Source organism: Rhinolophus sinicus, linkage group LG07, assembly GCF_036562045.2.
Source record: "Rhinolophus sinicus isolate RSC01 linkage group LG07, ASM3656204v1, whole genome shotgun sequence".
NCBI classification, from domain to species: domain Eukaryota; kingdom Metazoa; phylum Chordata; class Mammalia; order Chiroptera; family Rhinolophidae; genus Rhinolophus; species Rhinolophus sinicus.
In genome coordinates this window covers 71,919,800-71,947,767 of record NC_133757.1, presented here as the reverse complement: position 1 = coordinate 71,947,767, position 27,968 = coordinate 71,919,800, and the positions used below count along the sequence as shown (strand labels likewise).

General features: G+C 56.1%; 1 protein-coding gene across 5 annotated transcripts in view; it reads left to right on the top strand.

The window, feature by feature from the left end:
• The window catches only part of MLLT1 (MLLT1 super elongation complex subunit), a 64,563-nt gene that overhangs the window by 31,931 nt on the left and 4,664 nt on the right, over nucleotides 1–27,968 (top strand). For 2 of the 5 annotated variants that reach the window (XM_074337673.1, XM_074337671.1), the window contains exons 4-8: nucleotides 12,046–12,189; nucleotides 15,663–15,788; nucleotides 19,692–20,246; nucleotides 24,417–24,504; nucleotides 26,285–26,405. In XM_074337673.1, the coding sequence (XP_074193774.1) occupies nucleotides 12,046–12,189; nucleotides 15,663–15,788; nucleotides 19,692–20,246; nucleotides 24,417–24,504; nucleotides 26,285–26,405 (1,034 nt within the window). The remainder of the gene's footprint in view (nucleotides 1–12,045; nucleotides 12,190–15,662; nucleotides 15,789–19,691; nucleotides 20,247–24,416; nucleotides 24,505–26,284; nucleotides 26,406–27,968) is intronic. The other 3 variants (XM_074337674.1, XM_074337672.1, XM_074337675.1) reach the window with 2 other exon arrangements.

The window sequence follows — 27,968 nt, the reverse complement described above, 5'->3', positions numbered from 1 at the left end:
CGGAGGGCTTGGTCTTGGTGTGAGCAGGTGCGGGGAGTTGATCTAATTCTTAATTTTTCAGATTAAAGCTGCATGCCCCTTAGTTCTGAGTTTCTGGCTTGTTGTGGCTGGTGACACTGAGAGGAGAGGAGAGAATCAGGTGTAGGATGGAGACGCAAGTTTAAGTTTAAAGAAACCTGCTGTCTCGTTTCTCACATCGCCTGTGCTCTGTGGGTATTTGTTAGGGTATGAACGCTGGCCTGGGCACATTTTGGTATCAGACCGGCAGCTCTGTCATTTGGGGCACAAAAACATACCCTGCAACTGACCTTGACCCAGTTTCCTCTAGCCTGTACTTCCTTCATTTAGAGAGGTGCTGTCAATTTAATAACACACTTTATTGGGAGGAGAAAAGGAAACACACCAAGTGTGCACTCTGACTTTAAGAGACAGCCCGATTTTCACAAAAGATAACATAGGAAGTTTACTTTGGTTATTCGCCGCCAATATTAGACATCCCCCCGGCCCCCCACAACAAGCTGTTATTGGGCAGGGAGCCGCAACCATCACTGACTTCCCATGGCTTTACTCAAAGGCTGCTATCTGAAAGTCCCAGAAGGGGCATTTTGGTACATCTTATTAGGAAGTTGACGTGAATTTTTTTTACGGACAGGGTTTTTTAAAACGGTGGTTTCTGAGCCTTAAGCCCTCGGAGGAATCTTCTTGGACACATCCTGACAGACTTTTGTTTGGCTGTGGGGAGACAGCCATGTAGGGTATGGCAGGCCCAACGACATGCTGTCGAGGTCCCAGGGCCACTGAGTCTTCCACCCCTGCCCACACTCTAGAGTGGAAGTGGCCTGGGCTGCGAAAACCGGCTTATGTGGGTCCTGGGTGGGCTTTTCCCACCCGTCCTTAGTTTAAATTGAAAATCGCTGGTTTTGAGTGATTAAGCGGGGAACGCAGATTTCTACCCCTCCGCGCCCCCCCCCCCATTCAGCACACCTCTTCTTGGGTTGCCATTGTTTCCTCCCTTTGCCCTCACCCCGGTTGGCGGGTGGAGGAGCTGCCCACGCCACACACCCCCTGTGGCTCCCAGGCTCTCTGGGGCTTCCCAGAGTTCAAGAGGCGGGCAGCCGGGTGCCCTGCGCAGGGACAATTGGCTGGTTCATGTGGCTGAGGGGGCCGCCCTCACTGGTGGATTACCACCGAGCCAGAACAGAAGGGACATTGTGCGAGGAGACCCAGGGAAAGGTCAGGGGGCTGCTGAGTTGTGACAAGCTGCATGAATGCAGCCAGCTGTGCGGCTCGGTTTGTCTTTCCCTGGGGCATCGTTCTGTCCCTGGACGCGGGACCCCAGAAGCATCTGTATTTCCTCGAGGGCAGTCAGTGTCTGGAGCTGCCTAGAGAAGTGCCTCGAAAGAGCGAGTGTGTGCGAGAAGAGCCGAGGCTGATCGCTGTCACCCCAGGATCCGGGAGGGCTGGTCTGCCTTCTCTATAAAGGGCGGGAAGCATGGGCGTGGCGTCAGCTTCCTGACTGACCTATGTGTTTTCCTATACAAATAGGAATCGTGTAACTGAGTCATTTGCACTGTCACCACCCAAAGTGAGGGAGGGTGCAGTTGAGTAGGGCTGGGGCAGGGTGTAACGTGGGGGTGCTTGGCAGCAACAGCTCAACCCCTCGCTCTGCGGAGGTCGGGGCTGCAGCTTCAGGCAGCCTCAGCTCACCATTTGCGAGAGGTTGTCCCATGCCTTGCATAACTGGCTCTTGTGTCTTTGTTTTACAGCCTCTGTGGGTGTGGGAGTGGTGATCTCTCTTGGACAGGGGAGCAGTGAGGTTCAGGAGACCGATGATTGGTGGGCCCTCCGGGCTTCAAGCTTTCATGGGCTCATCCTGGGGACACCACATCCTTTCCTCCTTTTTGTTTGTTTTGGTCCAGGTTTCTTTGTCAGATTGTCATTTCACGTGTGTGTTTATATTGCAGGCTATTTTCTCACTCTTTCTGGTGTTACATTGGGGACGAATCATTAAGTTAGGGATCCAGATAGCAGAAGATTACTTTAAGCATAAAAGCATTTAACTATTTATACGGCAAGGTCTTTAAAATGTAGTATGTGCCTTTCTGCCTTCTTGTTTTAATTTGTAATTCTTACCAGTATGTGAATATGAGGTCTGAAAATTAAGTTTGCAAACTCCTCCTAAAAAAAGTCTTACATACCTCATTGCTGAGTATCATTACTATCACCTTCGAAGTACTCCCTTGGAAAGCTACCGTGTTTCCCCGAAAATAAGACCGAGCCAGACCATCAGCTCTAATGCGTCTTTTGGAGCAAAAATTAATATAAGACCCGGTCTAATTTTACTATAAGACTGGGTATTATAATATAACATAATAATAATATATAATATAATACCGGGTCTTATTTTCCTATAAGACTGGGTCGAATAGAATAGAATAGAATAGAATAGAATAGAATAGAATACCGAGTCTTATATTAATTTTTGCTCCAAAAGACTCATTAGAGCTTTCAGTATTTCCTTTATCTTTGGATGCAGAAAGAAGTCATTGGAGGCCAGATCAGGTGAGTAGGGAGGGTGTTCCAATACAGTTGTTTACTGACTAAAAACTCCCTCACACAGCACCGTGTGAGCTGGTGCATTGTCATGATGCAAGAGCCATGAATTGTTGGCGAAAAGTTTAGGTCGTTTTCGTCTAACTTTTTCACGCAGCTTTTTCAGCACTTCCAAATAGTAAACTTTCTTAACTGTTTGTCCAGTTGGTACAAATTCATAATGAATAATCCCTCTGATATAAAAAAAGTTTAGCAACATCATTTTGACTCTTGATTTGGACGGAACTTTTTTGTGGAGAATTGGCTGACTTCCATTGTGCACTTTGACGCTTTGTTTCGGGATCATATTGGTACACCCATGTTTCGTCACCAGTGATAACATGGCCCGAAAGGTCTTGGCAAACTTCGACTCTCCTTTGCTTTTGTTCATCGGTGAGCTCCTTTGCGACCATTTTTGCTCACACCTTTCTCATGCCAAGATTTTTAGTTAAGATTTCCCTGTATCCATGTCGATGTTTACTTGGTCTGCTGTGCTTCTCACAGGCAGCCGGCAATTTTAACACACAATTTGACGATGTTTTGCAATGTTTTCGTCAGTTCTGCTCGTTACTGGCCGCCCTGACCTCTCTTCATCAGTGACGCGTTCTCTCCCCTCAGAAAAACATTTTATCCATTTGTACACTGTCGTTTTCTTCATGACGTTATCCCCAGAAACTTGGACTAACATGTCCCTGATTTCACTTCCACTCTTGCCAAGTTTAACAAGATATTTAATGCTTGTTCGTTGCTCCAATTCAAGCTCAGACATTCTCGCGATAGCACACAAAAACACACAATAATGAATGCCACTCAGCAAGACACCACCATGCATCAACATGAACACAGCTGTGAGACACTGATATACTAAGGTTAGGAAACCTTACTGAGCCGTTTGTACAGGGCTGCCAACGTAAGCGCACAGTGGTAAGTTCGCGAACTTAATTGTCAGACCGCATATATTCAAGTTACCATAAATTCAGGTAATAATGAATCATGCAGAGTTCCTTTATATTTCTTTACATTCCCCCCCCCCCCCCAATCTTTTTGCTCTCTCAAGAGGTGACGAGTTGAATGTCTGTTATTCAGGACGTTTCCCTGTGTTTTACAGTCACGTATAAGTAAAGTCTCTAATCTGAAAGTGGTGGGATTCTGTTACACTCACAGTTGTGCAGTTGCTTTCCCATGAGCAGTCTGTCTTGGAGCTCTTTGCACACCCGTGCGTAATACGACCAGCGATTTTGAGTGCTCGTATATGGGTGGGTTCTGTTATTTCCATTTCACAGGTGAGGGAGCCGAGGCACAAACAAGTGACATAACCTGCTCTAGGTGACCCAGTAAGTGCAGGAGGCAGCTGAGCTCCAGAGTCGGCCCCCTTGGTCACTTTGCAATGAGGGTACCCTTGGTGGGCGTGCACAGTTTTGTTCAGAATTCTATGTTCCTTACACCCCTGACCTCCAGGGACAGCTCCTTATTGACAAGTGTTGCAGTGACCTGCCTCTTGCTGTTGCCCACAGTGCTGCGGTGACTGCCCTTACTGCACCTGGCAGGCCCCCGGCACGTCTGCAGGAGGGTGCCCTGGCCTTCTCAGCAGAGCAGTCAGTTGGATGTGGGGCGGGCCTGACTGATGCTGCGCACGCTGGCCCTCCAGCCAGCGTTTCTCCCTGCTTCCACTGTGCACCCAGAACTGTGCGATGTTATTGCCTCCTTTCACTGAGGCTCAGAGAGTGGGGCTGGCTTGTCCAGAGTCACACAGCAAGATGGTGGCAGAGCTGCTTTGGTACCCAGGAGGTCCGGAACCCCAAACCCCACAGTTTCTAGCCCACATTGCACCATTTTTCTTACACTCTTTAAAAGCTTTTCTTGTGCTTCTAGCTATAAAAGTGATACACTCCTGTATTGGTTACAAGGAATTGCAGTCCTTTCTCGCTTACTTCCATGTAACCATTATCAGCATTAGTTGTAAGTCCTTCCAGAAGCATTGGTTCTGTGGCATATGTGGGCGTATGTGCACATTTTAAAACTAAATAGCTGTGGACCCTCCCGTGCCAGCACACATAACTCTGCCTCGTTCTTTGTGATGTCTGCATAATGCCCCCCTTAGCTTAGACCAGCTGTAATCCCCCACTGTCCCTGTGAACTTCTGTTCCATCTCTATGCCTCTCAGCATTGCAGCGCTGCCTCGGTGACCCTCCAACATTTGTTCCCAAGCTCTGTCCGTAGGATCCTGAAAGTGGAATTTCAGGTTTGGTAGTGTTTGCTTCCCTTGATCTCTCCCCCAGGCGGTCAGCAGTGACCTCCTGCTGCCCTGGAGCCGCCAGGTTGTAGCAGTTCAGCGTGGGCTGGGGAACCGGAGGGCAGGGTGGGTTCAAGCTGCGTCTGCCAGACTGCAGTGCACGGGTCCCAGGACCTGGCCCCGATTGGTTCCCTGTAGCCTTGGCAAATGATTAAATGGCACTAAACCTCAGTTTCCTCTGCTGACAGATGGTGAGAACAGTGACTCACTGAGCACGTGAGGATGAAATAAGGTGCTAGGTACCCTGTACCGCAGCTTCTGCCCTGGGAGGGCTGGCTAAGTGGTGTTGGCTGCGGGCAGCCACTAGAAGCCAAGGGGGGCAGTCTCCGGGTGGCCTAGGAGGACCCAGACCCCTGGGGACAGAGGGTCCCGTCGGGCCTCGCCTGGGTGCTGTGCTGTGTCTGCTCCCTCGTCCCCAGTTCCAGGATAGAGCTGGCTCACAGCAGATCGGTGGTAGGTGCTCAGATGCAACACCGTGAGGAAGGCTGGGGTGAATTTATTTAATGTAGAATACATAAAATGTAGAATACCTAAATGTAGAATACATAATGTAGAAAGCCTAAAAATACATAAAATACGTACAGAGAGAAGCAGGCGAACCATCACCCTGGCAGCACCCCAGAAGCTTCAGCAGGTGCTGGCTTGGCACAGTGGCGCTGTCATCTGCACCCCAGGACATTTGGAATCAGGCCCTACACATCCTGTCTTGTAATCTAAATATTTCAGACTGTGTCTGTAAAAGATAAGTCTCTCAAAAAACAAACAAACAAAATACCTAATGACAATATCTTATCTAGAAACCAATAAATTAATAATTCTTTAATAATTCTCCCAAAACATCTAAGTTTCCCTAATTGTCGTATGTATATAATTTGTTTGTTTAAATCAGGATTCATATGAGGCCAGTGCATTGCTATTAATTGCTGTATCTCTTAAGTTTCTTTGAATCTTTTTTCTCCCTCCACCTCTCTTTCCCTTTCTCTTTTTTTCCCTCCTTGCAAAGCATTTTGAGGTGCTGTATCATTTGTCCCGTAGGGATGTTGTTGGCGGCAGCCTGTGAACTGGCACTTCGCTGTAGGGCCACGGTCAGACTCAGGTTTGACCTTTTTTTCAGCCCAGCATATGTGAACCCAGGGCGTCTGATAGGGGAGAGTCAAACAGGCCCCAGGTACGCATGGGCAGAGCAGAGATGGCAAGGTGACAGCTGGGCTTCTGAGGAGCCAGGTGACATCCCGACTGCTGGGAGCCTGAGGATTGGTCACTCTTCCATTTGTACGAAGTGGGCAGTAAACCTAGGGGGACCTCCATGGCTAGCCCTGCTAGCTGCATGAGAGGGCAGGGCCCTGGAGATGGCCGAGGGGGTTGGGGGTGGCCTGAGGTGGTGGAGGGGCAGCATCGGGAGCTCCCAAGGTGGCCAGCTCGCCCCATTTGCCTTGGTGTGCCCACTTGGGCTCCTGTGCCTCGGTCTCCCCACGCACTGAAGACGCGTGCACACGGTGCTGGCTTTGGGCGCTGGCACCAGTTTAACCAGTTCCTCTGCATATTAGTTTGCTGAGGCTGAAGGGAGATGCTGGCCTGTGGCCAGTGGCCTGGGGAGTGGGGGTCTGCCCACAGCCTGGCCTGAGAATACTTGAGGCTGGTCTCAGCTGCATTTACGGAGAGCGGCGCACGTGTGGGGTCCGGCTGGACTGGCCGTGGATGTTGCTCTTGGGAATGCTGGCCTTGCACGTGGTGTGGCCACTCCTCACCAATGGTGCTGCTGGCTCCTGGGGCATGGGCTGTGCCTCCGCTGTTTTTGGAGGCTGATTTCCCCGGGGGCTGGGCAGGAAGTGGTCTCTTGCCCTCCTGGAAGTTCCGAAGCTTCTCAGGCCTGAGGTCTTGTCCAGAAGGAGTTCCCATCAGCCATCCTCAGGGTGCTCTGACACACACGTCAGCTGCAGGGCACACAGTGGTCCCTCAGGGAGGCCGCTGCCTGGCCTGGATGCTGCCCCGGCTTTGCCCTGCACCACCCATCTCTGGGGAGTCGTCCAGAACTCTTCCTGGTCTGTTTGCGGGCTGTTGCCTTGCACTGTTGGGTTTATGTGGGCATGAGAACCTCCCCGGGGCTTCCAGAGAATGCCACCTGCTCAGAGGGACTCTTAGTTCCCTCTGACTAAGGTGCGTGGCACCAGGCAGGTCATTGTGTCTGTCAGTTTCCTCATCTGTGAAATGGGAACAGTAAGAGCACCTGTGCTCTGCGCTGTGAAGCGTTCATACGTGTTCAGTGCTTGGACAAGTGCATGGCCACAGTACATGCTCCACGAATGTGACTTTACTAGTAACGTCAGTATTGCTGCTGCGGCAACCGCCTCACCTGCAGACGCCGAGGATCCATGAGGGTAGAGACCCCTCCTCAATCTCAGTCCCTGTGGGAACACACGGCAGGCACCCTTTACGTTTTTGTAGGATAAACAACTATGGGCATGTTGAACAGACGCAGGTGCTTAGTCAGTGTCAGGCTCATCGGGAACAAAAAAGGGTCCCAGTCTCCATAATGCTCACAGTCTGGTGGGGTGGGTGGACAGAAAACAGACATCTGTCCTGTGGACCTTGATGAGTCCTACTTACGAGAGTGAATCGCACACTGACTGGGGACAGTGGCCCAAAAAGGTCTACCAAGGGATGAGTGCCAGCCAAGGAGAGCTGGGCTGGGGAGTGGAAGGTGGCCGAGGACAGGAGGGCATGGGCCTGCCATGGCCACATCTCTCTTGCTCCAGGCTCACGGAGGCCATTGGCAGGTTTTGAAGGAGGGGGTTGGGGGTGAGCAGGAGCTGCTTTAAACTCTGTGGATTAAAAAGGGGGCCATAGTGGAAGCAGGTGGACATTTAGGAGGTGATGAGTGGTTCAGGGAGGCGAGGTGGAGGGGCTGGCTGAGGGGCCAGGGAGAAGCGGCTGGACCTGCCGTGTAGTCGGAGCGGAAAGCTGCAGCTGAGTGAGGGGCAGCAGGAAGGGTGCAGAGGAGAGGCTCGGGGCGCTCCTGTATTTGGCAGAGCTGGAGAGTATCCTCTCAATGTCCTTGCGAAGCCCCCTCTTAGCCCCCTGGGGAATCCTATGGCTTCAGGTACCATCTGTCTGCAGCATCTCCCAGGTGCCCTCCTCTAGCCCAGGTCTTTCTGGTAAAAACAGTACTTTCCATTTATTGATGGCACCGAGTTGAGCTGCATTATCTCAACGAATCCTCCCCAATTGACAGGTGACGAGACTGAGGCTCAGGACAGGCCTGTGACCAAGGACAGGCCCCAGCCTCTCAACTCTGTCCAGCTGCCGGCTGCCCTCCCACGGTGTCCCTGAGGCCCCAGGGCACCCTGCCTCCCCTGCCTCCCTGACACGTTCCCTGAGCCGACTCCTCCTCCAACATGCAGCCTCGCAGGCCTCGGCCTCGGACGCTCCAAAGGTTACCAGGGAAAGTGTGAAACATCTGCAGAAGCAATGATTCCAATGTCATCACATGTGGCCACGTCTGGTCTGTCCCTGGCCCACTACTGCCCACATGTCATTTTGGAGCAAATCCCAGACGTCAACATTTCATGTGACAGTATTCTAGAATATTCTCCAAAAGCTAAGGACTGCTTTTTAATAGTAATAATACTGTAATAATTCCAGTATCATATCTACAATAAGAGTCCCTTAATAGTCAGCGTTTAAAGTTTTTTTTCTGTCTGAATCAGGGTCTAGGTAAAATCCACATGGGTTTGAATCTTAAATCCTTTTTAATCTGTAGATTCTCCCTCTACCATTTTTTTCTTTGCAGTTTGTTGAAGAAACTGGGTCATTTGTCCTGTAGAGTTTGGTACCATCTGGCTTTTTGCTGCTTCAGTCCATGCGGTGTTTATTTAGAACAGCCCTCTGGTTTGCGTATTCCCCGTCAATTTGAACTTGATTCTGGAGGGGAGGTCTGCCTGGGAAGGTGGCGCTCGTGCTCATCTGCTGGGCTGTGTGTGATGTGCGTGGTGCCTGAGAGTGACAGAGCGCTGAGGATGTCCTCCCGCGCCACGCGTAGTCCTGTGTGCTCACCTGTGGGAAGGCAGGACAGGTGCTTGTTTCTCCTTCCTTTATTTGCCAGCTTCAGACCCTGCTCCCGGTCACCACGTCCTGCAGGCTGGAGGGTGTTCGTTTCCCAGGACACGGGTCTGGATTGTTTCTTCCTGAGCCCACATCCCTCTGCCCCAGGAAGCAGCTCACCCTCCCAATGATGGCCAAGGCCCTTCTCTCTGGGCCGCCTGCTGCCACCACCCTCTACCCCCCTTCCAGCTGCCGCCGTGTGGGCCCTTGGGGCTCCCAGAGAGGATGCGCTTCTCCCTGACCCTCCTTGAGTTGACTGAGTCACAGCTGTTCTCCAAACCTGTCACACTGTCCAGGAGGCCTTCTTGACCCCTTCCCTGCCCCTCATCTATCCTCATATTTCGTTCTTTTGGCAAATATGGAGTGCTTCCCCTGTGCCAGCACCTGGGGAAGTGCGGGGCAGGAGTCCCCAGAGCCCTGCCTTCACAAGCTTTCCATTTGGTGGGGAGACACACCCACTGACAGTGCCTCCGTCAGGGTGGGCATGGGGCAGTGCAGGCACGGAGGGGCACTTGGCTGTGTTTAGGGGCATAACAGGAGAGTCTCACTACAGGAGTCTTTCTCCTTGACAAGACAGGCAGGCAGCTGAGGGCCTTGGGGCAGCGGCTCCGTGGTGCCAGGTCTGCCTCCTGGCTTCCTCCACGGTTCTCCCGTGGTTGACACTGCACCGCCAGGCATTGTGCCACATGGTTAGGCAGGAGGAAGAGGTGCTGAGACGTTCTCCTTGCATGTATATTTTCAATTTGGCAAGGAAAGCCCTCTCTAGGCTGACTGCCTCCATCTTTATATTTCATCACCCCAAACTAGATCACATGTCCACCTCGGACAGGGGAATGTTTCCAAGTCTGGTTTAATTAGGCTGGGGTCTAAACCCACGCTACTTGGGACGAGGCTCTGTGGGGAGGGGCAAGATCATTGTCACCTCATTAGCTGGCAGTGGCTCGACAAGGCCTGTTTACTTGTCTCCTCACCACCGGACTCGGGGCTCCCAGGGGGCAGGGTCTGTGGCTTTCATGTGACAGGTGCACCTTCTACCTTTGTGGCCTGGACGGGGTGGGGGTGGGGGGGCAGCGTCATCCACGTGGACTGCAGGACCCTGCTCCTGTCCCCTTTGTTCAGAAGTGGGCACATGGCCAGCTGGTTCCTGTTCTCTGAATGGGTGTCGCCCATTCAGCAGGGTTCAAAAAGTCTGACGTTGCTCATATATACCGCAGGGGCCTTGCTGGGGAGGCTGAGGAGGAGTGGCCAAGCCGCCAAGCCCCGGCTCTGCTCCCGCAGGACTGGCAACCTGCAGGCTCAGGCTCCAGGAGGCAGGGGTGAAGAGAAGGGGGCGTCTCAATGCCAGTGTGAGCGCTTCCGCTGCTTCGCTCTCCCTTCCTTCCCCTCACTGACCTGTTGTAAAGTCTCCTTTAATTGCTGGGGAATCTTCCCTGGCTCCCATGCTCCCAATTTTTTCTCTCCCAATGGAGAACATTTAAAAAATTGGGGTGTAATTCATATTCCAGAAAATTCACCCTTTTAAAGTGTACAAATTTGGTGGGTTTTAGTATATTCAGTGTTGTGCAATCTTCATAGTGTTAATATTTTCATCACCCCAGAAAGAAACCCAGTGCCCACAGCTGTCACTATTCTCCCAACCCCCCACCCAGCCCCTGGCACCCACGAGCTCACCTCCTGTCGCTGTGGATGTGCCTGTTCTGGACATTTCACCTAAATGGAATCACACACTGTGTGGCCTTGTGTGTCCGGCTTCTCTCATGAGCACCGTGTGTTCAAGGTCCGTCCACGCTGTGGCGAGTGGCAGCACTTCACTCCTTTTTCTAACAGAATGATATTCCATTGTCTGGATGGGCTATATGTGTTTATCCATTTGTCAGTTGATGGGCACTTGGGTTGTTTCCACTTTTGACAATTGTAAATCATGCTGCTATGGACGTAGATGTACACATTTTTGTGTGCATGTATGTTTTCATTTCTCTTGGGTATATAGGTATCTAGGAGAGACATATGAGTCATATAAGTATTCAATTTTTAACATTTTGAGGAACTCCCAGACAGGTTTCCAAAGTGACTGCCCCATTTCCCATTCCCACTAGCTATGCACAAGAGCCCCATTTTCTCCACATCCTTACCAACAATTGTTATTTTCCATTTTTTTAATAATTGCCATCCCTAGTGGGTGTGAGGCATTATGTCCTGGTTTTGATTTTCACTTCCCCAATGATTAGTGATGTTGAACATTTTTTTCATGTGCTTATTGGCCATATGTAAATCTGTGGAGACATTTTCCTAGGAAAGAGGAAAGGGAGAGGAGGCTCTAGGATCCTGGGCCTTGGAGCCTGGGGTCAGGCCTCAGCACTGGCACTTAGCAGCCATGTGTCTCTGAGCCTTGGTTTCTCCATTTGCTGGCTGGTACTGGGAGGCTTCCGGGGGGAATGTGTGCGCGGGGCTGTCCACCCCATGGGGAGGAATGTTGCCACTTAGCATCCGAGAATGACAGTCTTCATGTTCTTTGCTCCTGTCGTGGAGCCTGCTTTGCCAGGCCCTCTGCACATCGTAAGTTACCGTGTTTCCCTGAAAATAAGACCTAGCCGGACCATCAGCTCTAATGCGTCTTTTGGAGCGAAAGTTACTGTAAGACCCGGTCTTACATCATATCATCATATCATATCATATCATATCATATATCATATCATATCATATCATATCATATCATATCATATCATATCATATCACAAAGACCCTGTCTAATATTATAGTAAAGTAAGACCAGATCTTATATCCATTTTTGCTCCAAAAGACACATTAGAGCTCCTTGTCTGGCGAGGTGTTATTTTCGGGGAAACGCGGTCATTCATTTCGGGTAACCGGACGGATGAGGAGGTGGCGTACAGAGAGAAGCGAATGAGGGTCTGAGGGGGAGAGAAGTGGAGGCCAAGCAGAGGGGAGGAAGGGCAGGGGCCGGCAGTGGGCGTGCACGTCCACCTCCATCCGGTGGCTGTCCCTGCAGCCTCCCACCTGCCCCTCTGAAACCGACTTCCTTGTTTTCTTTGTTTAAGGAGGAGCCGAGGAAGGTTTGCTTCACCTATGACCTGTTCCTGAACCTGGAGGGCAACCCGCCTGTCAACCACCTGCGCTGCGAGAAGCTCACCTTCAACAACCCCACCATTGAGTTCCGGTACAAGCTCCTGATGGCTGGCGGGGTGAGTGTGCCCCGAGCGGGCGCCCTGCCCGGCGCCGACGGACCTGGCTGCTCCACCTGCTCCATCGTGGCTTCATGGAGGTGGCAGCTCCTTTCCCTGTGCTGGGAGCCGTGGTGCTGGGCGTGCCTTGGGATCTTGCGGGTGCATCTCTGCAGCTTATGATTGGGTACTGGATACCCGAGGGGCAGGTTTCACAGGTAGCACCTGGCAGCGCTGGATGGCACCCAGGTGTCCCGAGTCTGTGCTGGGGTATTGTCAGCTTGGAATGACTGACTAGTCGCTCGTTGTCCCTGTCGCTTCCTGGTTGGCTGTGGTTAATTAGCGTCTTCCTCCATAAGGGCAGGCGGGGGAGGAACGGGCGTGAGGCAGTGTGTCAGCGTGGCGAGGCACTGGAGCCAGCTCTTAACTGGGTTGGCAAGGCTGTGCCGGCGCCGCGTCATCTGGGGAGAGAGCACCGGCTCTGCGGGGTTCCCTGAGGATGCACGCCGCCTGGCACTTTTGTCCTTACGAGGCCAAATGAAGGCGTCTGCTCTCTCGACCTGGGTCTCTGCCCCGAGCCAGTGATCCCAGTATGGTGGCAGAGTACCAGGAGCGTGTGTCAGGGCTCATGGAAGATGTGTTTGGGGTGCTTGGTGCTGATGGGTGGTGGTTTGGTTGTGGAGGAGGCTGTACTGTTTGCCACGGGAGGTGCGGCTGAGGACGGCACATCCCACAGCCACCTGGTGGTGACCCAAAGTCGCGCTAAGCATTTGCCTAGCAGCCAGAGGTGCCTGCGATGGTGGACTTGGTCAGGGTCACGAGTGTGTGTGGGCGGGCCCACCTCCCCAGTGAATACAGGGAGTTTGGGTTGAGTTTCTTTGGGCCTAGGGAGCTGTCCTTACTCTTCATTTAATTTAGTTGGGTCTTTAATTAACTTTTTAAAAAAAGAAAAGCAGTCATTTATTCATTGCAGATAATTTGAGTGAGTTTTGCTGTGTCCCTAATAAAGGATTAGTCTGGGGCTCCGACCTCGCACATGGTGGCTGATGGAGTCTGCGGACAGAACAGGGAGGCGTTGGAATTGAGTGACACAGACGTTTATTCTGAAGTTCGCCCGCGAGTTGTTGAAGAACCGGGGAAGAGAGAGAGAGAGAAGTGGGGGGTTGCCAGGTCCCACAATCCTGCCCAGCTCTGCTTCTCCACCTTACTTTCCGAAATACTTTCCTGAGGTGTCACCTAGAGGCTCCACCGTCCCATCTCGGAGACAGATAGTCAGCACTCCACGGGCCTCTCGGAGCTCCACGACCAGGGCCCCGTCCCTGTGCTCCTTGTCGTCGGGTTTTCTTTTCTCTGACGAGATGAAGGCTCAGTGTGCGGCATCTAAGCACATAAGCCAGAGGGCGGGGCGGGGGGGGGCGGGCAGGGCAGGGCAGCCTGCTGTTTGGGGAGGGCCAGCCTGGCAGGGAGGAAGGTAGAGTGAGGCCTGACAGCTGTGGCGGGTGGTCTCTGCTGGGCTCTTCACCCTCAGTGAGAGCTGCCCAGAGAGCTGGTTGGCTCATCAGGAACTTTCTCGCCCTTTGGGGTTATGGGCCTTCGGGGCTTGCCCTGGGCTGATGGCAAAGCATTGCTGTCTGGTCTAGGAGCAACCTGGGACCTTTATGGGACAGTGTCACCCAAGACTTGAGTTGAGGCCCTTGTGTTAGCCAGTCTCTGGAGTTGTGAGCGTCCCCAGTGGGGCTGGCATTGGCCATCTAGTGGCAGATGACCGCAGAGCCCGCCGTGCTGATGGCGGTGCTAGAACTGGAGGAGCTCAGCATCTGTGAGGGCTGAGAAGTGCTTTCTGCACCGCCCCTGGCTGCTGGGCACTTGGGTTCTGTAATTCCTCGTGTGAGGTTCAGACACCTCCTCAGCGGTGAGCAGAGTGGCCGGGCTGGTTTTCTGGACGGTCAGAGGCCAGCCCTGGGGCAGGCGGCTGCCTGTTCCCTCACAGCGTTGTGTCTCGTCCTTTGCCCCTTCTGCGGCTGAAGGTCAGTATTTCCATTGGGTGAGGCGTATCCTTAGGCAGCCCCGCGCTGGAGGTGGAAGTGGGTCCATTTATTTACTTAACCTTTTCTTAAAGGGCTGTTAGAAGGAGAGAAGAGAGAGAGACAAGGCACGCTGCATTGTTCTGAATAGTGTCAGTCTAGGATGTTCCTGTGAAGGAGAGAAGAGAAAGGGCAATGAAGGAAATGAATGAATGGGCGCAGGCCTCCGAGAGGACCTGTCTGCTCTCCTCGGACATCAGTCGCTTCTCTAACCCTGTGCTTGTCCTTGCTGGCCTGAGTGAGTGGTGATTTCCTGAGGCCTAGGGAACCTTAGCCACACCGGCCAGGGGCAGCTGGGTTTTAGGTTAAGAGAGTTGTGGTCAGACAGGCTGCTGAGCAACTCGGCTTCTGGCTTCACTGCCTCGGAGTCGGGGGTGGGGGTGGCACAAAGGGCTCCACTGCTCTCCTTTCAACCTGGTGTCCCCATGACCGTGACCGGGCATTACATCAGCCTCCTCAGATGAAAGGTGCAGCTCCTGAAGGACCCAGGAGCTCGAGGTTGTTAATGATGTGTGTTCTACCAAGCTAAGGGCTTTTTTCTTTCTTTTTTTAATGTGCGCTTTATTCTTTTGTTCTGTCTCATTGCCATCTGGAAGGCTCCCTCTGAGTGGCTGCCCGCTAATAGTGTGAACTTCCAGTGTCGGTATTTTGAGAACTTGCCCCCGAGTCTTCTCTCCCTTCAGCAGGTGCCACGGGAGCCTTGCTGGACCCGGGCAGGTGTTTCTGGGAGCATCTCCTGGCAGGAGCCCAGGCCCTTCCTCCTAGTAGTTAACAAGAGGCAGAGCGCACTTCCTCCCCTGCAGGCTCCAGTGAGGTGGCTTTTGCAGAGAGCTGGGCCCGCCCCTGTGCAGTTCCCTGCTGCTCGGCCTCGCTGCTGGCGCCCTGTTTCAGTCAACTTGACCCACCTGAGAGTGGAGGAGGGCTGGTCCTCCAGGAGATGTGGGACCTGGCGACGTCACACACGCGCACGTCCAGCAGAAGTTGCTTCCTCCGTGTCTGCCTGGCTTCTCGCCTTTCTGCTTCTGGTCTTTCGTAACCGCAGCGCTCAGGTCAGCTTTGGCCACAGCTGCCTCCTCGTGCTTCTCGCACCCTCCGCCAGTCTTCTTGGCCCAGAGCTCTCCCCCCCGAGGTCGCACCAGCTGCACCCGGGCCCAGCCATCCTGGGACTCTGCTTCTCTTCGCTCTCTACCACGAGCCTGCTTCTCTCCAAGCACTCAGCACCCAGCCCCTCATGGAGGAGATGCCTTTGACTCTCTTGGGAAAGTGATGCCCAGCTCTCCGTGGCCCCTCGCCCAAAAGGAAGCTCCTACACCTCTAGCCACACTCCCACAAGCCGAATTCCTCTTGCCCATCGGATTTCCAGCCTGCCTCCTTGCTCGTTGATAACATCTGTCTCTTCTTTATCACTAGGTGATGGTAATGCCCGAAGGAGCAGAAACGGTGTCCAGGCCCAGTCCTGACTACCCCATGTTACCCACAATTCCACTCTCTGCCTTCTCTGACCCCAAGAAGACCAAACCATCCCACGGCTCCAAGGTTAGTGAGGTGGAAGGCCCAGTTATGTGGGAGCACTGAGGCCCAGCGGAGGGTCCTGGGCTCAGGCACCCCCTCTGCTGAGCTGGGCCTTCTGTCCCTGGATTCCTTCCCTTGGCATCTTCCTCTTGGAGCGATCCATGCTCCCCCGGCTGCTTTCTGCCACTTAGTCAGAAGGGTCAGCCCTTCCTGGGTTGCACGGAGCAGCCTGGTAATCACAGGCTCTTCGCCCCGTTCCTCTTGAGGCCAGACAGCCCGCCCTGATGTCCTTCCTCCCGCTGACCACTCAGGCACACCCCCGAGACAGTGTCACGTGGTTGGGAGCCATGGACGGAGTGTGTCCACCGCAGCTGCCACGGCCCCCCTTCTCAGGCCCCCCCAGCTCAGCCAGGACACCCTGTCTACCAGGGCTGGGTGCTTCCTGCCTGGGCTGTTCCAGGCTTGGCTTTTTTCTCTGGTAGCAGCTCCTGGCAGAGAAAGCTTACTTGGGGGAATGGCCAGGTGGAAGCCTGTGGTGAGCAAGCTGATTTCCCCAAGAAGAAACATTTTATCGTCTTTTCTCAGACCCGTCAGGCAGATGGCTCTCTGCCTTCTTGAGAGCATTCTCTGTGAACCACCCTGGAGTGGCCACCAAGGCCCTTCTGATAGTGTCACAATGTGCACATAATCTCCTAAGTGTGCACGTCGTTCCCCTGCCACCACCTACATAGCTCTGTGTTCCGGAGGCCGGGCTCCATCTGGCTCTCAGGACAGCTGCTTGTCTTCGCGTCACCGACCTCACAAGTTTATCTGCTTCTCATCTTTGCATTTTTCTTGCTTCACTCACCTGCTGGATATTGTGGGCCTGGGGCACCCCAGGTAGGACAGGCTGAGCTCTCAGGCCATCTTACAGCCTTACTCATTAGCAATGCTGCAGGAGAGCCATATCACCCAGGCAAGCTCTTTCTGGCACTTTCCACAAGGCCAGTTAGTCTCGGAAATCCTCAGATTCGTCTGACTTGAGCCCTGAAGACATATGAGGCCAGAGTCTTAAGTCTGGAATACAGCTCTGGGGGGTCTTCCCCACGCCAGCCTCCCAGGCCCATCTTTCCTGAGCCTCATGGAGGTCAAATGGAAGAGACATTCTTGCTAGAGATCTTGGCAGCTTCTCTCTCAGCCACTCACAGTTTTCCAGAAGTCTGTGCAAAATAGGAAGGGTAGGAATTGTCATTTCTTCTGTACATGTCACTTGCAAGTCACCCAAAACCCTATGAAGAGATGCCCTCCAGGTGGCAAGGACACTCCAGTGGCCGGTGGGGTTGCTCCTGGCATCTCTCACCAGAGTGTTTTTGCGACCCCCCCCCAGGGGAGTCCCGGGGCCAGATGGGTGTATCTGTCAGGCCCAGAGGCCTATAGGCAGGGTCCTTGGTCTCCACCCCACCCTGTCCCAGCGTCTCTCTCCATCTACCTGGGCAGTGTGGCTTAGAAGGTGCCTGCGTATGTTTCTCAGGCAGCGCACAGCAGGTTCTTCTCTACTGGTGGCTTTCCAGGAAACCCCCTCTGTCTGTTACGTAGTCCTGGCTTCTAGGCTGCCAGTCTCACTCTGCTCTTCTAGGAAGTCAGGGCCTGCGCGCCAGCCTCTTCCTCCAGCTGAGGACCTTCCTTTGGGCGCTGGCTGTGTCCCCATCCCTCCCCCGCCCCAGATTGGTTCTCCACTGCCTGGACCCGAAGAGTGATAGCCAGACCACGTGGCTCCAGGCAGAGAGGGCTGGGAGGGACGGGGTGGGTCATACAGGATCCCCAGCTTGGGGGCCACTGGAAGGTCTGGCTCTTGTTGCCCTAGGGGGGTTGGTCCCTGGTGGTCTGTCTTCACCTCAGGGCTCCTCAGAGGGTAGCATGGCAGACAGGAGTTGGAGGCTCCTGAAAGAGGAGCCTGACCTCCGAAGGCTCATACTCTGCGGATGCTGTTTCCTTCGGTTCAGGCCCCACGACAGCCCTGGACGTGTCCCTGTAGCTTCCCCTGTCCGACGTCAGCCAGTTGTCCTGGGTGACCTTTCTCAAGAACTTGGTTCTTAGCCATTTTCGTGTCATTGATGGCTTTGGGAATATGACTGCAAGGGGCCCTCGCCCCTGGGAACATACACATGACACGCAGAACTTAGTGTGGGACTGCAGAGAGCCACGTGCAGACAGACTCCCGGGGTGAAGAACTGCTGCTCGGAAGGCCCCTGTTTTCCAGGTGGCCCTGGGCGGCAGTGGGGGCTCTGCCGACCCCAGGGCTGGGGGGCACGGCAGGAGCTGCGCCGAGGCCTTTGGTGGATATGTCCGCCAGGTGTGCTCTCGCCCTGCCCCTTGGGGCTGGGACCAGCTCTTTCAGCCCAGGCGGGTTCCCTGACACTGTGAGAAGAGGCTGGAATTGCATGTGGGGTTCCTGCTTCCTGCCTCCCTCGGGGGAGCAGCTTGCTGGGGAGCAGAGAACCCCGAGACTGGCCCCATTCCGTGTGCTAGCCCTGAAGGGGATGCCCCGTTAGATGGTCACCTGGGGGCTTGTGGTGTGAGTACCCCTTCCCACTTCCCTGATGACGGAGAGTCATTTCTCCAGGGAGGTGGCAGGAGCCTAAGGCCATGCAGGCTGTCCCTGACCCTTTGGCCATGCTGTGGGTTGTGGATTTGCAAGATGGCCGCAGAGTAGATCCGAGGTTGTCGAGACTGTGCTGTCTGTTCCTGCGGCTCTTTACTGGGGAGTTCTGTCATTGGGTCCTCAGCTGGGCTGGGAGGAAGCAGAGGCCTCTCTGTTAGGTATTTAGCTGGCTTACCCATCCCCTCGGCACTTGGGGTGAGCTGGCAAAGTGTGGCTGCCTCAGGTAGTGCGGGCCACCCTCGGGGTCGGGCTGCTGTGGGTATTCTGGTGAGCTTTGATCTGAGGGCCTCTGGGCCCAGCCGGGCACCTGGCTGACCGAATCGGGAAGGAGCCCTAAGCAGCTGGCAGCAGCGGGCACCTGTCAAGCTCGCCTGGATGTGTGTGGTAATGAAGGGGTATTGGTAGGGAGAAGGCAAACAAGGTGCCAGACGGGGCTCCCACCCTCACGGTGTGCTGGCTGTGTGGGGGTGGCTGCAGCCCCCTTGATTGAGCGCTTGCTGTCGGCCAGGCCCTGCACCGTCACCGGTGAGGTAGGTGGTCTTGCCCTTGTTGAGCGGAAGCACAGGCACACGGGGTTGGTGGCACCCGGCCTGGCCTTCCCAGCAGCCCGGAGCAGGGTCGCTCGCTGCCGCTGACCCCAGCTGGAGCTGCACAACCTGCCTGACCCGCCCTCATGCCTCTGCATTTCCCAGGAACTGTACGTGTTGTAGAAAAGCTGCCCGGGCAGCTTGGATTCCTAGAGGACTAGGAGCTGTTGGTCCTGCACAGCACCTGGGAACCCAGCGGGCACTCGGTGCTAGCCATGGGGTCACATGGCGCTGTGCCTGGCTGTGCACTGGAGCCAGAGCTGGGCCAGGCAGGCGGGGTGGGGGCGCCAGGCAGGAGGCACGCAGGCTCTGTGGTGGGGACAGAGAGGGGGGCCCCCCGCTAGCGCCCCCCAGCGGGGAGCTGCGAGGTGTCGGAGTGGGAGCGGGTCTGTGTGGCTGCCTTTCTCTGTCTGACTCACCGTGTGCTCTTCTTGAATCCCTCAGGGAATGTCAGTTCAATTCAGAGGGGAGTCTTAGCCTGCAGTCGCCCGGGACCTGCTGACACTTCCTAGTAGTTTAAAGGGACAGCTCCATTTAAAACTCTCACCTGCTGCCTTACTTTTTCGCTTTTTGGAAGATTTTCTCTAGCTGAGTCTGAATCAGGTGGATTATACTTTGTAGGGGTCGGGGGAGGCGGAGCAGGGCGACCCCGAGATGCCGTTTGACTGTGTCTCTCTTCCTTCCCTCCCGGCATTTCAGGACGCCAGCAGGGAGAGCGGCAAGGCCTGCAAGGCCCACAAGGCGGCCAAGGAGCACCGGGAGCGGCCGCGTAAGGACTCTGAGAGCAAGGGGGCCTCCAAGGAGCCAGAGCGTGAGCAAGCCCGGAGTGCCAAGGATGCTGCCCGGAAGCTGGGCGAGGGCCGGCCACCCAAGGAGGAGAAGGCCCCGCCACCCAAGGCTGCGTTCAAAGAGCCCAAGATGGCCTTGAAGGAGACCAAACTGGAGAGTCTGTCCCCCAAAGGTGGCCCCCCGCCGCCGCCCCCGCCCAAGTCTTCCAGCAAGCGGCCGGCCGCCGCTGACTCACCGAAGCCCAGCGCCAAAAAGCAGAAGAAGAGCAGCTCCAAGGGGTCCAGGAGCGCCCCCAGCACCTCGCCCCGCACCTCGTCTTCCTCATTCTCAGATAAAAAGCCGGCCAAGGACAAGGGCAGCACCAAAGGGGAGAAGATCAAGGCCGAGAGCGAGCCCCGGGAGATCAAAAAGCCCCTGGAGGTGGAGGAGTCCAACTCAGAGGATGAGGCCTCCTTCAAGACTGAGGTGAGGTGCCTGCCCCAACCCATCCACCCGCTACCCCTGTCCTTGTCCTGTGTCCCGGCTCTGAGCCGTGGGAAACCTGTTGGGAAGGCTGGGACCCGGGCCCTGGTCTCCCACTTGATCCTGGAAGCGTTAGGCACACCCACGTACCTTGCCAAGCCTCAGTTTCCCCTTCTGTCGGGTGTGATAAAACCTGCCTTGTGAGCACCCTGGAGGTGGTGCTTAGGGAAGGCTGGTTCTGGTAAAGCACGGTAATCTGGTGCCTGGGCCAAGCACTTCTCCGTGGGAGCCCCTTGTAAGGGCCACGGTCTTGGTGGCCGGGGTGGGCGATCATGTCTTACCCCTTCCCTGGCTCCCTCCGCCAGTGGGAAACCCCTGCGTGTCCTCATCCAGCTGTCCTGGTCTGGAAGATTCATCCTGGCCACTGAGCCTTGCCCGGCTCCGTTCCCCAATGGCTGGTGGGGTCTGTGACCTCACCACGCCGTCCAGCCATTCGCTCCTGCACACACAGTCCATACACAGGAATCCGTCATCAGCAAGGTTTATTTTCTAAGCATGGGTCAGAGCCCCTGTCCAAGAGCGGTGTCCTGTCACTGGGAGAGGCTGCTCCTGCGGTGGCATTTCCAGGTGGCACGCTGAAGATCACCATCAGAGACAGCCTGAGCCACAAAGGAGCCAGTGGCCTGGGTGGCCACACTCGCTGGGGCCGCGGGTGGTGCTGTCATCTCTCAGGGCTGTGTTTGGCATTGGTGGTCAGCGACCAGGTGCCTGGCTGGATGAGTGAATGAGTTGAGCGATCCCCTCTCCTGGAGCACCATCTTGGCACTCAGTGGCCTTTTGCTCTTTCTGAACCCTCATTTGCTCTCAAAGGTGGAATTGCTGCTCAGGCTCTCTTGGGACTTTGAAAGTGATCCCCAGAGACAAAGCCAGAGCTCTTGTGTTAGCAAAAAGGATGTCATGAGTGTGTCGCTTCTCAGAGTGCCCCGTTGGAGGCGACACCACTGGGAGCGATGATTCAGCCCAGAGGTAACTGCGCCCACCGGCTTAGGAGCACACAGGGTTGGTGGTGCTGTGTGCCCAGGGCTTCTCATGGCTTGGAGACACTGTCTGCCAGGGAACCCAGGGGGGCAAGACCCTAGAATGTCTCTTATTGGGAAGGCTCCTAGCCGTCAGGGCCATCTCAGTAGCCCACTGGGCTGTTGCAGGTTCTTTGGGCACTAAACAGTGCCCCAGTCTGTCATCTGTCTCATGTCTGCTCAGCGCCCTGAGCTCTGGGCAAGTGCCTTTTCCTCTTTCGACCCTAGAGGCTTCCAGGTGAGGCCTTGCGGCTCCCGAGGCTGGTGTACCTACATTGGGAAGAGATGGAGGCCTCCACCAGGGCCCTGGGTGTCCATGCTGGCATTGGCTGTGATTGTCGTGAGCACTTGGGACACTGGGAAGGCTCTTCCCCAGGCGCTGCTGCTCAGAGTGGGCTGCGTGTCTGGCATCTGTGGCCTTGGGCACCTCGAACCTCTCGTGGAAGCCTGGGGCGGGGGGGCGGGGCAGTTTCCCAGCAGAACTTCACGGCTCAGCCTTTGAAACTGCTGAATGACAGGACTTAGCCACTTGAGGTCCATGCAGGTGTGAGACACAGGCCACCAACAGGATGCCCGTGGTTCTCTAGGGCTGTAGGACGGTGACTCAGTGACATTTCCCAACCCTGGGACCTTGGCGAGGCACAGATGTCTGTGGCGGAGGAGATGAGACAGCCTTCCAGATCCAGGCCTCCCAGCCTCTCTTGACTGTCAGTCCATCCCACCCTGGAGGCTGGGTGGCGCCACCACTGGGCCGCTTTGGCCATGGCATGGAACCTGAGTCACCTCCTCCTGCTTGCTCCTGAGATGTGGTCGCATGGCTCCTCATCTGAGTCCCTGGGTCGAGCCCCCAGCTCCTCCAGCTGCTTCTCTGTGGTCTCTTTGGCCCATGGGGTCTAGTTCAGTCATGGGCCCAGGAAGGCTGGGAGCATTAGGCCCCTCTTCTCTGGCCTCCTTCTGGACACTGTGTGGCCGAGCACCGAGATGCCTTGGCAGCAGTCTCAGCGACCCCTTGTGGGCATTCGGATCCAAACGTCTATGCTGTTTGGCTGAAACCAATTCCACCCCTTGGATTTGTATTGAAGGAAAAGGGGCAAGTGCACCTGAAAAGCTTGACTGACTTGCTCCCCTCCACCACCTCCCCGCCAACACACAGGCAGCACAGGGTCCAGAGTGGCCTCTTATGGCTCCTGCTTTCCGAGCCTGCTGCCTGCACACTGGGCGGCCACCACCCTGGGTCCAGCTCCTGGCCTGGCCCTGCTATTTTCTGTCAGGTTCACGGACCCTGCCACCCATGACCCCAGCCCAGGAGGTCTGAATTCTCTGCCCCAGATGTCAGAGGCACTATGGACCTCAACCTGCATGTGCTGGCGGCTGGCACACTCACATGCTCAGCAGAGGCCCCGGGGAAGCTTTCACAGATGGGTAACTGAAGCTTAAAACTGGGGATGGCTTTGGCCAGTTGGTGAGAAAGCCAGGGTCAGAACCAGAACCCCTGAACCAGAATAAGAACTCAGGGGTCTTCATACAAGAGGGGCCACCTGGCTCAAGGCCTGTTGGGGGCTGTGGGGGTCACACTGGTCTCTCTAGCACCCCCACAGTGGGCAGTAGGTGATGGTCAGGTTTCCGGGGGACGGCTCCCAAGGGAACACGTTTGCCAGCCTGAAGGTATGTGAGTAGGGGGGCATCAGCAGGGGTCTGTTGGGAGGGCCTGGAGCAGGTGGGTTAGGCCATGGCAAATCCTAGAGAAGAGGCCCCTTAGCTATGTGACGAGTCTGTTCCCCGGTGGCCGGGTCAGTCTCTGGCTGGGTCTATTGAGTGAGCAGACTTGTGCCTTCCTGGGTCCCCTCTGTGTGCTGGGGGCTGCCCTTGGCCCACAAACCATTGGGAGGGTCAGGGTCTCCTCTCACATGGCATGTGCCACGACTGGGCAGACACTGCTGGGTACCCCTTGCCTGCCTCCTGGTCCCCTCTTTCCTCTCAACAAGGGGAGGTGGCTGGTCCCAAGTGCTCACGCTGCTCCATTCCTTCACATGGCTCCCTGAGGCGGCCTCCCGGGAGACTGGGGTGTTCCAGGCCAGGCAGACTTTCTAAACCGTGGGCTTTGCCCTTCTGCCCTTCAGAGCCGGTGCTATGCCACAAGCCTGTTGCCCACTCAGCCACACACACCTCCCGAACAGCCTGTTGGCAGACACCATGGCCCCATTCTGGCTCAGTGCTCTCTTCAGCCAGGCCAGAGGCCCCTTCCTCACGAAGGGGTCAGAAGTGACCGGTTCCTGTCCATTGGGGAGGTGCAACCCCCAGTCATCTTGCCCCGGGTATCCTACCTTCGAGTGGCTTAGTTTTGGCTTTTACTGCCCCCTGGTGGCTGTGTTGGGGAGCGGGGACCCTGCAGAAAGAAGAGGGGGGTGTGACCTGCACCGGGTACTGTGGGGCCAGGCTGTAGTCCACTGTGTACTCAGCTGCTTGTCACATGTATACACACTCATCGTCACCTCAGGGCAACCTGGTGGGTGACAGCAGCAGGTGGCAGGGAGATGGCTTTTTTCATCACTCAGCCTTGGGACAGGCTGTGAGGAAACAAGGGGCAGAAGGCGAAGCTGGGTCTCTGTACCTGCCTTTCCTGTTCCAGACCTTTCCACTGTTCCCGAGGCACCACAGCCAGCTCTCACTAGAAGAAGGCAGGGCCCACAGACGAGCAGTCACAGATGTGCTGCCCTCCCTTTCACGGAGAGCCCAGTTCCCTGTCCTCCTGCCCAGGCGCTGGGGAAATGGAGATGTGATCTGAGCTCCTGGAATGGCTAGAAAGCTCAGGTTCCTCAGTGGGAGAAGAAAGGCCATTGCATTTCCCGTGAAAACTGGTGGTGTCGTGGGGCTGGGTGCCGTGGACTGAAGGGGTGTGTGCACGGTCCTGTTGTCGGCCTTGGGCCACGGGTGCTTGGGACCTGGCGCCTCTGGGACCTTCTGAGTGAGTTTCTGGGGGGACCCGGCTGTGTGTCGCCTCTGCCAGAGCAGCTTTCTTGCCTCCTCCTTTTCCTTGGACTGAGATTGTTCTTGTCTTCCCTGCGTGCTGTCCTGTCCCACCCCATGTGGGGTGAAGTCTGCCCAGTCGAGCCCGTCCAACTCCAGCTCCAGCTCGGACTCAAGTTCAGATTCGGATTTCGAGCCGTCTCAGAACCACAGTCAAGGTGGGTGATGAAAAAGGAAAGAGACGGAAGGTTTCTGTGGCTTCCTGCTATGGGAGTCGCCCCTGGCTCTCCCCACAGGTCAGAGGTTGGTGGGATACTGAGTTTGCTATCGAATTTGAAAGGTTCATGAGCAGTTTCCTGAAGTGATTGACTTTTGCTTGGGGGCTCACTCCATGCCTCAGTTTCAGCCGCGGCCACTACCAGAAAAACCCACTGACACCTTCTCCTAGGGCAGGGAGTGATGGGGGAAGGCTCAGAGTGATGAGGGGCGGATGGGGGAAGGGTGGGAGGGGGCTAGCGTGATGGGGAGATGCAGGAGCTTCCTGCCTGGGCTGAATTACCCTCGGCATTTTTTAGTAAACAACTGCTTGCCCACTCTGGGCTCTCAGAGATCCCTGTCCATAGGTTTGGGAAGCGCAGGCAGTCTGTATTAAAAAGAAAAGCAGAAATGGGTCACCTGACCACCAGGTGTGGGGAGTCTGCTCCTTCTGTCCCCCATCCCTGGGCCGTCCCCGTTTGTATGACCAGGACTTTAGGCTGTGCTGAGGAGGTGCCGGCATTGGGGCTGGCAGAGAAGGACCCCTGTCTGATTCGGGCCCTACCCGTGGCCAGATACCCTCCTCATCAGCTCCTCCCAGACCGAGGCGGCGTCAGCTCCTCTGCCCACACTCCAACCCTGTGCCACCCAGCCCTGCTGTCCTGGATCAGGGCGCAGTGGGGCTGGCTGGCACTCTGGCCTAGGCCCCCAGCAGTCTGCATTTCTGCCTTTTCCCTGCAGAATCCGAGGGGTGGGGGCTGGGAGAAGAGGGCATAAGGGCTGCCCCAGAGTGAGAAGGGCCTTCCTCAGGTGCAGGGTGGGCCTGGGTGCTCCCAGCCTGAAGGCTGTGGGTGTGAGAGGGTGATGTGCCCACCAGCTTAGCCTACACCACCACCCGCCCTCAAACCGGAAGCGGTTCTTCTGGGGGATTGGACCAACAGTCCTTCCCCCCCCCCGCCTGGAATCCTTTTTTCAGGATTATGGAGAGCTGGGGGAGGGGAGTGTATGGGGGGGTGGTATCTGACCTGGAACTCAGACACACAGTCACTGAGGGCCCTGGGGGATGGGGTGCTCAAAGCCCACACTCTCTCCAAGGGTTCTTATCTACAGGGAAGGGAGGGGGAACCTGCTGAAGCGGGATCATGTGACCAAGGTAATTGAGGGCTTTGTGTCCCTCTGTTGCCTTGGTAACAGGAATATAAACCAAGATGCCGTCTGTAGGGGCCTGGAACCGGGTGCCTCTGGAGAAAGGGGAGGACGGTGGGCTGGGAGCAGCAGAGAGGGTTGCTGAGGGTCTGGGCAGGCCTGAGTAGGGGCCCAGGCCGGTCAGGGGATCCTGTCTCCTCACCCTCCTGGCAAGGCTGGCTGGTCCTGGCTCCGGGCTGAGGCTCTGATCTCAGCATCTGCAGCAGAGGAGGGCTGCTCCTTTGGCTTTGGCAATGGAAGGGCCCTGTGGTCCTGCCTCGGGCCAGGGGCCAGAGGCCTGTGAGCAGCGCCCGGAAGGTAGGGGATGCGGGGAGCCAGAGGATCCCTTAGGCAGGGGCGACCTTGGGGCAGTACTTGGAGAGATGGGAGGCAGGCCCCACCTGGCAGAGGGACTTCCTCGGAGGGTTTGCGTGGGTGGTTTTGGGAATCATGGTGTCAAGCTCCATGTGGCCCTGGGGGTGGAGGAGATGGCACACTGCAGGGCCCTGGCAGAGCCCTGACCCCCCCCCCTCCTCCCCTTCCTTGCCGCCCTCCCAGGACCACTGCGCTCCATGGTGGAGGACCTGCAGTCGGAGGAGTCCGATGAGGACGACTCTTCATCAGGCGAGGAGGCCTCCGGCAAGGCGAACGCAGGGAGGGATTCCAGGTGCCCGGGCCGGTGAGGGGCGAGTGGGGCTGGGGGACCCGGGTGGCTCTTCTGAGGTTGAGGGGCTTCAAGGAGGCGGGGCCAGGACAAAGGTGTCCCTGGGTTTGGGGTAAGGGGTGCATCCGAGCCTGCTAGAGGGCGCTCTGCCTGGGGGCCACTGCCCCAAGGTTGCCTGTTTCATGAAGTGGGGGGGTCCTTAGGTGGCATCCTTCCTTCTGACACTGGAAGGTGTGGGCTGCCTGGCAGGAAGGGGTGAGATGTTGAGGGACAGAAGTCCAGTCACCATCTCAGAAGTGGGGAGAGGCAGTGCACAGCAGACCGAGAGGCAGTCCTGGTCTGAGGCGGGGCAGGGGCGGGCGGTTGGCTCTTCTGCTCTCGGGCCTGGGGACCTTTTCCTCCTTCCCCGCGTGTGTGGCATGGGGTGAGGACAGACTCTGAGAACTGTCCTGGGGACACCCCCAGGCCCCCAGAGTGAGCTCACTCGGGATGGCTATGTGTTCTCAGCCTCCAGCCCAGAGCAAACGCCAGGCTTGGCCCCAGGCCTGCAGAAGGGGCAGACTCAGGGGTCACAGCGGCCCAGTAGGCCCAGATCCAGCCCCTCTCCCCAGGAGGCTGAGGCCTCTGGGCCTCAGTGGCTCTTTAAGCCGGGCTGGTCCCCGGGTCTGCACCCGGGGCTTGTTGGTGGTAGTCTGCCAGTATAGCGGATCAAACCCACTCACCATCCTGAGAGTGGATGTGGGAGGCTCCGGAATGGCCACTTGGCGGGCAGGGGCCCAGGGAGTACCGGCAGTCTCCTAGGGTGGGGTTACCAGCAGCGGCTCCTGCCCGCTTGGGGCTGGACGCAAGGAACAGGGAGCGGAGAGGGCTCATAGACGTGGTCACCTTCTTGAGGGGCTCCCACAGTGGTACAGGGACCAAATGTGCAGAAGCACCTGGAGTGTCTTCTTCTAGGGGCAGACGTGGAAGGCCTGGGGCTTTCCTGGGCACCGGTGGAAGCCACATCCATTGTCAGGCAAGGGGCCAATAAGACCCTGATGTTGACTCTGCAGCTGCTTGGGATGAGCTGGCAAAGCCCCGTCTCCTCCTGGTCTGTTCCCTGGGGCAGCCCGCAGTCTGCCATGGCCTCCAGCTGCTTCCTGGTGGGCCCGGCGAAGAGGGGGAAGCGAGGGGTGCACAGGGCAGTGAGGCAATGCCTGGGTCTGGCTGACTTGATAGTGTTGCCTGGGCAACGAGGAGACACCGCCTGCCTTTCCCCCTGGAGTGATCTGTAGCTGGTTAGGCGGAGAGAGCTCTGAGCCTCCAGGAGGGCAGGGGCTCCGGAGCCCGATGCTTATGATGGGAGAAGTTTACCTGAGGAAATGAACCACCTTGACCTTGCAGGGAGAAAGACAGGACCCCCAAGGCTCAGGCTCCCACCGCACTCCCTTGTGTTTCCTGGCACTGCACTCATAGTGAGGCCTGTTTAGGCAGAGGGTGCAGGAGGCAGGCAGGGTTTACCGCGTTGCGATGTGCTGTGGAGGAGTGGTTATCAGGCTCCCCCTCACTGGATCAAGCCCAAAATGTCCCTGAGGGACT